The sequence below is a fragment of the Microtus ochrogaster genome, chromosome 5, assembly GCF_000317375.1.
Source record: "Microtus ochrogaster isolate Prairie Vole_2 chromosome 5, MicOch1.0, whole genome shotgun sequence".
In the NCBI taxonomy this organism is placed as follows: domain Eukaryota; kingdom Metazoa; phylum Chordata; class Mammalia; order Rodentia; family Cricetidae; genus Microtus; species Microtus ochrogaster.
The window spans coordinates 33,681,551-33,693,522 of NC_022012.1; the positions used below are offsets into that span (position 1 = coordinate 33,681,551).

The 11,972-nt window shown below is 37.5% G+C and overlaps 2 protein-coding genes across 2 annotated transcripts; both read right to left on the minus strand.

The window, feature by feature from the left end:
• Nucleotides 1–3,826: 3,826 nt before the first annotated feature.
• Nucleotides 3,827–4,759, minus strand: LOC101991604 (olfactory receptor 958-like). The gene has a single exon (XM_005347117.1). The coding sequence runs from the start codon at nt 4,757–4,759 to the stop codon at nt 3,827–3,829; it is 933 nt and encodes a 310-aa protein (XP_005347174.1).
• Nucleotides 4,760–10,155: 5,396 nt separating this feature from the next.
• LOC101991894 (putative olfactory receptor 10D4) lies at nt 10,156–11,124 on the minus strand. The gene has a single exon (XM_005347118.2). The coding sequence runs from the start codon at nt 11,092–11,094 to the stop codon at nt 10,156–10,158; it is 939 nt and encodes a 312-aa protein (XP_005347175.1). The 5' UTR covers nt 11,095–11,124.
• Between the last annotated feature and the right edge of the window lie 848 nt (nt 11,125–11,972).

Here is an 11,972-nt window from a genome sequence, read left to right on the forward strand (position 1 = left end):
TTTTTTGGAGTTGATCTTGTATCCTGCCACATTACTAAAGGTGTTTATCAGCTGTAAAAGTTCTTTGGTGGAGTTTTGGGGGTCGCTCATGTATAGATTAATAACTTCTTAAAAAGACATAAAATCACTAATGTCACCCTATAAAAGATCTTTAATTAAAAATATCTTGAAGTTCTACCTATATGAATAATATTTCATTGTGTAAATGCACCATATATCCTTTATCTGTTCATCTGTTGATGGATATCTAGGTTGTTTCCAGTTTCTGGATGTCATGAGTAGATTAGCAATGAGAGTGAATGACACAGACCTTAGTTCTTCCTCCACCAGTGACCTCAACCATTCCTCCCAACTCCCTTCTCTTTTTCACTTCTCACTGACCCTAGACCCACAACCTTAAAAAAAAATAGAAGCAAATTAAAGGTTCAAAGTCCTTTAAAATACACAAAGTATGTAGTCCCGAACTTAATAAAAGTCAAAAACTACAAAAATAGCTTCTTATTCCAAGTGAGAAGAATCAGAGCCAAGTTACAAAAAAAATCCAAGACAAAAAACATCCAGCAAAGTAAATCAAATCTTGTAGCCCAAAGACTAGTATCCTGGTCTCACGCATGGTCTTCTGTGTTCCAAAAGGCATAGATGCACACTATTGACTCAACCCCACATCTGCCACTGACCTTGGTGTTCACTCTACACACCTGGCATCCTCCATACCCTGAGTTTCCACTGGAACTGAAGCTGTGCCTTTAAGAACAGGGGGTCCTCTCTTCAGGAAATCCAACAGTGCCACATGGCGCCAAGCCCCTTCTGCTCTCCATGAATCCTTCATGTCTTCAATACCAGTGTAAAGTGGGAGACTTCTTCACATTATTCTGTTCAGTCACCAGCTGCAGATATAGCCTTAGCCTCATCCTGGACTACATAATGTGAACTGACAGTGAAGAAATATTTTCCAAAAGAGTTTGCCTAAATGGTGCAGGTCTCTTTGTAACTGGAGATTTAGATCTGTTTTCCCATAATGGATCTAGTTAATTGTTTTATCTATCTTACAGAAGTGAAAATGGTTTATGGTTTTGTTTTGGTTGGTTTTTTTTTAATGTACCTTCAGTCTTGGTTAATTTCTTTTTTATCTAATTTTTTTTCTATTTTTCCTTTTTTCTTATTTTTTAAGTTTTTTTCCTTTTTATTTACTTTCATTGAGCTCTACATTTTTCTCTACTCCTCTCCCTGCCTCTTCCCTCCCACCTTCAACCCTCCCCCATACTTCCAATTTACTCAGGAGATCTTGTTTTTTTTCTACTTCCCATGTATGTAAGAGATCTATGTAAGTCTCTCTTAATGTCTTCATTGTTGTCTAAGTTCTTTGGGATTGTGGTTTTAGGCTTTTTTGTTTTATGTTTAAAAACTACCTATGAGTGAGTACATGTGATAATTGTCTTTCTGTGTCTGGGTTACCTCACTCAAAATGTTTTCTAACTCCAACCATTTTCCTGCAAAATTCATGATGTTGTTATTTTTTTCTGCTGTGTTTTTTCTCCATTGTTGAAGATAAAAAGCCAAGAGGACAAGATACAGTTACAATGCAAAGCTAGCTCTACCTTTGCTGTGCATATGATACTAATTTAAATTAAGCCCAATATGCATGATGACATATGATTGTAATATGATCACTAAAGAGGTTGAAGGAGGATAATTACATAAGTGCAAGACCAGCCTGGCTGTGGAACAAGAACCCGTCTCAAACAAAACAAAAATAAATGCATAAAGAAATATTAAATAGTTATAATTTTGTTAATTTTCATATACAATTTTGTTTCCATCCTTATAGTTTTATTTCTTTTTATTTACTTGTGCAAATATTAATATTTCCAAATTAAAATGTATTTTGTGGGTTGTTATACCTTATTTAAATACTACTGTGAGTCTGTAAAGCTAGATAAATAGTATTGTCTTACATCTAAATATTTATACAGTTTCCACGGTCTTACTACACAAGTAACCCAGATGTGAAATTTTCATGTTGTTTGAGCAACAACTTCTGGATAAGACTAAAACAATAATAAACTTCTACATCAAAAAGTACTTAACAGGGCTGGAGAGACAAAGCTGCAGATAAAGGCAGTTGTTTGTAAGGCTAACAACATGAAATCAATTCCTAGAACCCCAACCCTGAATCAATATAGTGGAAGGAGAGGGCCAGATCACTAGAGATAGCCTCCACATGTATTCATGCACACACACACACACACAATAGCACCAACAATGATAATAATAGTAAATGTAAAGAATTTTAAAAGTAACCTTAGATGATATTGTTAGATACTGCTGAATTCCTCTATGTCACTTGTAACAACTGGTATTCTGAACTAATTGTGTATAAGAGCATTTTTACTTACAGTCTTATTAATGTTTTATTTTTTTATTACACAATGAAATACCTGGGATCCTTTTTCTTCACTTAATTAAAATATAAACTCTGGACAGAGTATATGGCACAACATTTGAAGACTCTTCACAGATAACATAAGCAAGCAGAAAGGGAAGAATAGACAAGGGGGACCAGAGTCTGTTACACTGAGTGCTTATACAGCTGGTACTGTTTTTCATCTTAATAACTAATTAAATAGATAAGGTTTTTTTCACTGGTTTGGAATATAGTACACCTTTATCAGAACTCTATCTAAAGTCATTTATAGATAATCCCCTTGCTTTTGTCATTTATTGTTTGCTAATTTTTGTGTGTGGTGTGGTTATAAACTCCATTTTTTTTCTTCTTTATCAAATAGTAACCTGACTTGTAGTCTCCTGCATTAAAAGACACCTTGTTTTCTCAGATAATTTAGATTCTGTTTATGTATTTCAATTCTATACAATGTGATTATAATTTTGGATGTCATATTCTACTACATATCTATATTTGATGCCTTTTCTAAAATTTTGGAATGCTTGTATTTTAATATCAATTAATTCTTATTTATTCTGTATTTTTTCAAGTATTTACTAACTACTTTTGTCTTTTAAAAACTGATTCTAAGCATTAAATAGCCTCGGTGTACTGCAATTCTGCTATAACAACATAAGTTCAAAATGAACTTCTCAGTAATTAGGAGCAGAAATCTGGACAACATACAAAGTGTTAGAATCATATCAGGACCATAAAGTAAATGAGCATAGAGTTCAAGTTTATTCAAAATGGACCACAAACATAACTAAAACTAAATTGAAGACATCTAAACTCATTCTATCCAGATCAGTCCAACACTAAAAACAAACCTGTAATGTATGAATTCATATATGTGAAATGGAAGTGAATATTAATATGTCCTTAAAAAACAAGAAAGGAATACAATAGAGGGTAAAAATGGGTGTTGATAATGGAAGAGAGGAAATCAAAAGGAGGTCTCCCCAGGATAGGGTGCACCAAGTAGTTGTCCATGGATAAAAGGTCAGTCCTGAAAACATACATAAAACTAATATTATATGAATTCAAATGGTTATATTTAAGAAAATTTTTGCATATACAAACATACATAGGATTATATAAATGTGCATATGTATATTACATATATTTGCAATACAATAAGTGGAAAAAGAGACCATGAAGCTGAAGAAAAGCAGGAAGGTTTGGGGGGAGAAAAGGAAGGGATAAATGTTGTAATTACATTAAAAGTTTAAAATTTTAAGCAATAGAAATATAGGGTTCAATCAAAATAATATCTACTCATTATAAAGTATGCCACAACCAACTTTTAAGATCATATAAAAATAGGAGCAACTTCTATGAGATAATAAAGACAAACTGTAAAGTGATATTATGACATAAAGCTTATTCCCCAGGACTGTGCATCCCTTGTGTCAAGACCTTTCTCAAAGCCACCTTTACCTCCTTGTTTCTCAACGAATATATCAAAGGATTAAGGGAAGGAGTAACAATATTATTCAACACTTGCACCACTGAATCCAGCCAAGGACTGGAGGCAGGTCTGAGGTAAATGAGGACTACAGGGCCATAAAAGAGCAGGATGGATGTCAGGTGGGCACTGCAGGTGGAGAAGGCTCTGCGTCTGCCTTCAGAAGAACGGATTTTCAATATGGAGATAACTATGCGAGAGTATGACGTAAGAATAAGGAGGAAGCACACCAGTGCAACAAGACCTACATTGATGAAACTCACAGCCCGTGCCATATATGTGTCACCACAGGCCAGGGGCAACACCACAGGGATGTCACAGAAAAAGTTGTCCACTTCATTGGGTCCACAGTAGGGTAACTTGAAGATTAGAAACGTGAGAACAGATGCATGCAGACAGCTCCCCATCCAGGTAGCCACTGTCATGGAGGCACACACCCATGAACTCATGATGACTGTGTATCTCAGAGGGTGATAGATGGCTGCAAAGCGGTCATAAGCCATCACAGTATACAGGAAGCATTCAGCACAGCACAGGAAATGATAGAAGAAGAGCTGGGTGGCACAGCCCTGGTAAGAGATGGTGTGGCTGTGTCCAGTGAGGTAGAGCATCATCTTTGGGGAACTCACTGAAGGGAAAAATATATCAAGCACTGACAGGTTTCCCAAGAAGAAGTACATGGGTGTGTGAAGGTTGGAAGAGGTGAGGATGGCCAGGAGAATGAGTAGGTTTCCTGGGAGTGTGAGCAGGTAGAAGGCCAAAAAGAGAACAAAGAGAATCTTTTCCAACCCAACCGTATGTGGGATTCCCATCAGGAGGAATTCAGTTACCAAAGTGCAATTCCTCATTTTCAAGTTTACTTACTCCTGGAAGACAAAAGGATGGACCTACTTAGCTGAACTTCCCAAAGAAATTAAAGCCTTTACAGATCACACTGGGACCCTTTGTATTTGAAAGAACTTTCAATATGAGATTTCATCTAATTTGTCTAATTAATATTTAATAACAAATTGGCCATTTATTTAGTTTTAGCTCTCCCCTAAAACTTAAAGAGGTCAACTTGAATTAAGAATATAGCATCAAATTAACAGTATAGAATAGCAGTTCTCAACCTTCCTAATGCTGTGTCTCTTTAACACTGTTTCTCATATGTGGTGACCCCCAACCATTAAATTATATCCATTGCTACTTCATACCTGTAATTTTGATACTGTTATGAATCATAAGTATCTGGTATGAAGGATATCTGAAATGTGACCACTAGAAAGGGTTGCTTGGCTTTTTCAGGTTGAGTATCACTGGCAGAGAGTAACACTCACAATTACATACATCAGAGTTCAAATGTCACATCGACTCCTTATTCTGAATCCAGAGAGTTTCGTCAAATATCTCTGATTTTAATTTTATTCTCTGTGAAGAAACTATTAATTTAAATTTCTTGAAGGCACAAAGCTCTAATGTGTATAAAATATCTTAGCAACTTTGTCCAAATACATAGTATTTTCTTAAATAATTCAAAGTTCTAATACTCTGAATAATGAGACTTCAACTAAGCCACAATCACAGTGACGAGGAGCTATTGATTCATAAAACCTCTTTCTTGTCTTCAGAGTCAGTAAAACTGAAAACTGAAATCCATATGGTGGGTGCATGAAAGAACAGAAGACAAAGCATAATACACAATATAGGGAAAAGCCATTTACAGATGCCATTGTTATGAATTGATTGAATATAGAGTTTGTGTTCCCAAAAGCCATGATCCAAGCTATGGTTGTGTGCTATCCACATGAGTGTTGGTAAGACACACTGTCATAATTCATATCATAAATAGTACATAAAGTGACATGAATATCCAAACTCAAGTTGAGCTAAGTAAGCACAGGCTCTTGCCCTTTCTAGGGGACATACATCACAGAAGAGAGGATGCTGAGAGAAGAACGCATTCCAGTAAACCAGCACTTACACGCTGAAGCAGATGATGGAAAAATTGGAGCTAAAACCCAAGGCCACATCTGCCCTCTGTGGTTGGAAGGGATGAAACAGAACAACCTTGCTATGAAGCTGAGGGGAGGAGGAGGCTGCATCTTCTTAGCCTAAGACCCAGCTGATGATGCCTAGAATCTGTGATGCAGGAGGGCTCATGCCCTGAGTGTAAGAGCATCAGCTAGCCAGCCACTTAGGAGGAATAGATGTTTCCTTTGGGTCTCTTTTGGGATTCTTTTCTACAATGACCCAGACCAGAAAGAGCAGAATGGAGAGATAAGTTAGCTATGAAGATCTCTGCTTTTGTTTTTTCACTCCTTCTCAACTCTGCATTGCTTCCTGTGCTCCCTAGAGTAGGATGTATTCACCTAGTTGTTTTCAAACCACTCAGGTGAAGCTCCTTTATTGCAGATACTGAGTTTTCCCTGGAGGAGTGCCATCCCTTGGGTTCAAATGCTGCAATTACTCTGTTCTTTGGGGATCAAGATTAGAGAAAAGTGGAAAACATCTAAAATTGTACTGGTTTCAGGAAGAAGAAAATATGTAACCTATCATGTAAAATTTTGTTGTGGTTTCAATGAGAAATATCCCCCATGAACTCATATATTTGCATAGTGGGTCCCCAGATCATGAAGTCTTTGGGAGATGTAGACAACCTGGAAAAAGTGCTTCACTGGGAGAAGACTTTGAATTTTTATAACCTCAATCTCCTTCCTGTTCTCTCTCTGCTGTTGGTTTCTATGTGGGAATGAAATCTGTGGAAATGAAATATCCATCCATTATGGACTCAATCTCTTGGGAACTGTAAATTAAAATAAAGCCTTTTCATCTCTAATTTACTTTTTACCAGAGTATTATCACAATATCAGAAAAGGTACTAGTACATTTTACTCTGCAAACAAATGTTTTCTATAATATCCTATTATTAATATTTCTTTAAATGCTTGGATTTATACCTTATTTCTTACCTGAAAACATTTTTATTTTCCCTTAAGGCAACTATTAATGTTTACTTAGGTATATTTTAATAATTTAAATGGACTTTATGGATACTCTGATCAAACTATGAAATGGATATATAACTGTTATGTGGCTAACTAGTTGCCTTCTAATTCGATATGAACCCTACTTTACAAAAAGGTATCATGCCAGGTTCCTTAAACCTAGTTAAAAACTCATGGCTGGAAAGAACATTAGCCCCTAGTGGGAACATACTGCTGTTCTTTGCCTGCTAAATCTGTGTCGCTGCTCACAGATTTCTACTATTTGCAGCCTTGTTCAGACCTCTCTTTGCAGTAGACAGTAGTTAATGAAAAGAATGAATAAACTATGAAAGCACTAAAAAATTGACTGTGAATGTTCAGACATAGAAAGATCATCGTTATCAATCCTCCTCGGATTCAGGGAACATCGTGGAAGAAGAAGCAGAATGGATGGAACAGACGGTAGATGTCAAAGCATCCTGAAATCCTGTCTTCTGGACATCACATGGATGTTAGATACATGAACTCACAACAGTGTGATTACCTACATAAGACCTGTACCAGATAAAACCACTTAACAAAAACTCAAGCATGAATGGGGAAAGTGCTCCCAAGATCCCATAACTAGCTAAGAAGCTGATGAGGGCAATTGAGAGCTGCTACAGAAGGAGATATGTGGCTCAAATCTCATTTTCAGTATTTGCAAAGTGGTTAGAAGAGCAAATGGTGTCTAGAAAAACACATTGATGGCTTACTCTATATGTGTCTTACTCTAAGTGTTTCTGTGGTAGATCGAGGTAATCAAAACAGATAGTTATAATCACAAAAGTAGTTGATTAAATGTTAAAAGAATAAATTCTGAAGTAATACAAAAATAAAAAGTAAGTTTTGTTCATACTTTAATGTCTATTCATTATAATTCTGTTGCATTTAAGGAATTATGAGAGGATATATATAATAGGAACTCTGGCTCTATATTTTTTCACTGCCATTTTTAAAAATTTATTCTCCCAGTTATAGACATAGATTGAAGATTATCTCATTTGATGACACATAAGGAAAGAATCACAGCAGGTGCTGTTACTGATAGCCAAAGGACATATTGTCAACACAAACATTTTATGAGAAGGAGAAAGACAGAGTAAAGGAATTTACCACCTGAGTGCTGTCAAAAAAAAATCCAGAGGAGTGGAATAGCATTGGCTCAGAGTACTGAGACTGGATTTCAGGGGCCTTTTAAAACAGGGTAATGACAGTTCTAATGACCGCACTTGCTAAACATAGTGGACAATGAGGACTACTGAGAACTCAAGAACAATGGCAATGGGTTTTTGACCCTACTGCACATACTGGCTTTGGAGGAGCCTAGGCAGTTTGGATGCTCACCTTACTAGACCTGGATGAAGGTGGGTGGTCCTTCTACTTCCCACAGGTCAGGGAACCCTGATTGCTCTTCGGGCTGATGAGAGAGGGGGACTTCATCGGGGGAGGGGGGGAAATGGGAGGCAGCGGCGGGGAGGAGGCAGAAATCTTTAATAAATAAATAAATTAAAAAAATAAAATAAAACAGGGTAATAGACACTTGGGGTTCTCAAACAAACCTTCTGTACAGATTTCCCCAGACACATACTGGCCTTGGAGGTTGGATAGGTCTTTGAATTTTGGCCTGAAATTAATTAGTTGTTGCAACCATGTGTAAGGCCATCCAGCAAGAATGACTTGAGCAACAGCTTACACTATCACATCTGACAAAGTGGTCTATGAATTGTTTCTTAGATACTTGTCATTTTTGGTTTTTGTTTTCATAAATTTTGCAGCTTTTAAAATCAACTTTGGTGCCCTGCCCTGTGGTAAGTCTTAGGTCCTCCCCCCTCCGTCCATGTCTTGGAAAATGAACATCCAAACTGGCTAGGAGCCCACAAAGCCAGCGGGAGGGGGAGAGGAGTGCGGGGAGGGGAAGAAGGATGGGAGGAGGGGGAGAAGGGTGGGAGGAGGGGGAGGGAAATGGGAGGCTGGGAGGAGGCGGAAACTTGTTTTTTTTTCCTTTTCTCAATAAAAAAAATTGAAAAAAAAATCAACTTTGGATGATTAGAATACTGTGGTGTGGATTCAAATGTTTCAAGAAAAGGAGCAGACGGATGCCAAGACTGTTTAATCAATAATCTTCTTTTTAATTTTAAGAATTGTAAGAATATTATGGTCTTTAGACAACCGCAGGATTGGCTAATTTTTTGAGTTAAAAGTGAAATAGTATTTAACTTGCTGGAAAACAATGTGTCCATTTAAAGAATTAGAGGGAATTGCTTAGAATAGGAAACTGATTGTTACCCACAAAATTTCCAGTAACAAAAAAAAAAAGGAAACACATGTGTCTGATGACAAAACTACACTATTATGTAGCCCTTGCACATGGCCCCACTGTTGCAGGAATGCATTGGTCTGTCTGAGGTCTCTGAGGTGGTGTTTGAAAATGAGCCTTATCCACCTTCTCACGGTTTGGTTTCTGAATTAAATTGATTTCTTTACCAGCAACATTTGTGTCATGATAGCAGCTTTTGAGTGGGGACTACTCATACCAGGATCCTCTATCAATTCCCTGTGCTTCTTGGGAGTGCCTGAGCACTTTATTATGCATATTTTATTTTTTTATAATACCAGTCACAGTTCATAACAAGCAAATAAACACTTTGGACTTTAAGAATCAGACAATAATCAACATTCTTCAGGCTATTTGAACGTGGCATCTCCTATACATGGATTCTTTTTTTGTTCTAAATCTGGTGATTTTCATCAAAATTGACAGAAGAGAGATGCATTTACTTATTTCAATCCAGTTTTCAAATTCCATACCATATTAATGGTGATTAGCGTAACTGGGTGACCAAAGGGACATTTAGAAGAATACAGAAAGATATAATAGTTAAAAGAAGTGATGAGAGAAATTGAAGCGAGCATAACATACTCCATAGTCTCTAGATTGTACATAAGCTGATAGCCCCAATAGGTGCATGTAAAAATTAAAAGAATTCAATCAATCAAAAGTGGATTTCACAGTAGATGTTGCAAGGCAGAAAGATTCATTGTTTTGGCAAACTGCAATTAAAAACACTGGGTTAATGTGAAGTCTTTTTTACATGGCTAAACCCACATATTAGCTCAAATAAGCCCTGCCTGTGAGGACACCCACCAACCAAGCAGAGTAGCTTTGGTCATCTCACTAATTTGGCAACAGTTCTGATGACAGAAAACGTGGAGCAACCTGAAAAGAATGATTGCTTCTATTCCTTATATCCCAAAGGTTGCATTGCTTGACTTAACACCTTTCTCAGGGCTAATTTTACTTCCTTGTTTCTCAAAGAATAAATCAGAGGATTCAAGGAAGGGGTGACAACATTATTAAACACCTGGACAACAGAATCCAGCCAGGGGCTAGAAGCAGGTCTGAGATAAACAAGAATCACAGGACCATAGAACAATAGAATGGATGTGAAGTGGGCACTGCAGGTGGAGAAGGCTCTGCGCCTGCCTTCTGAGGAACAGATTTTCAAGATGGAGATGACAATACGAGTGTAGGAAGTGAGAACAAGGAGAAAACATGTAAGGGCAACAATGCCAACATTGGTAAAACTCACAGTCTGTGCTAGAGAAGTGTCTGCACATGCCAAGGACAGCACCACAGGAATGTCACAGAAGAAACTGTCCACCTCATTGGGTCCACAGTAGGGTAACTTAAAGATAAGAAATGTGAGGATGCTCCCATGTACAAAGCCTCCCAGCCATGTGCCCACTGTGAAGAGGGTACACACCTTGTAGTTCATGATGATCGTGTATCTCATAGGGTAGCAAATCGCCACAAAGCGATCATAGGCCATCACTGTGTACAGGAAACACTCAGTACACCCCAGGGTGTGATAGAAGAAAATCTGTGAGGCACAGCCCTGGTATGAGATAGCGCAACTCTGCAACATTAGGCAATCCATCATCTTAGGAGAATTTACAGAAGGAAAGAATATGTCAAACACTGCCAGGTTCCCCAGGAAGAAATACATGGGGGTGTGGAGGCTGGGAGAAGCAAGGATGGTGAGGAAGATGAGCAGGTTCCCCAGCAAGGCAAAGACATAGAAGACCAGGAACAGGACAAAGAGCATGTTCTCTAGCCCTTCGCTGTTGGAAATTCCCAGCAGGATGAACTCTGTCACAAAGGTGTAGTTCCTCATGTTCGTAACGCAGGCAGCCCTGGAGAAGTCAAGCAATGTTGTCCATGAGTAACTGAGAACAGCTTCCTGACCAAATGATTCCTATCTAAGGTAGTGACTGTATAAACAGGAAAAAGAGAGCCAGCAATGAATCTGCTCTTGGCATTCAGTTAAGTTGTGTGTCACATTTGGTCACCATTTCTTTACATGTTAGGTGGGGGAAAAGAATATTACTCGGTGATCTTTTTTTACCAGTCTGTTTCTTCACATTTGCCTTATAATAATAAACAAAAAAGCTGGTACATTTCAGAGCACCCATTTTTCTTATGAAACCTGTGTTATCAGATGACGACTTCACTTCACTTTGGATGGCCAAGCTGTGTTTGAATTGTACATAACATGATTGCTCCAATAGAGCATGCAAAATGTGAAAAGGAAAAGAAAGTAAGACTCTTCTTTTTAATGTTTGCCTCCAAAAAAGTACTTTCCAATCTTCATCAATCATAGTTAGAATAGCATGTTCCTTTTATTTAGAATACACACACACACACAGAGACTCACACACACAGAGGCAGAATGTGGACTGAGTTTAGAAGTAGACGCTGTACAATGATACAAACACTTTCTACATTCCCATGATCTATCTTCTCAGTCAAATTCTATTTCTATGCTAAAAATCTCACAAATGGAAATTTCAATATCATTAGTGCTTTTTAAAATTATTAATTAGGATACTAATCAGTAATTAATAATCGCCAAAAAATCCTTCTGTTTTGTGTTGCACTTATCTTAACCTTCTACGTATGACCAGCAGCTAATTTTGTTCTACTGTATCTAACATTTGTTCTTGAAAGCAGTCTTATCCATTCACAGTGCCTAATAGATTGCAGATGTGTGTT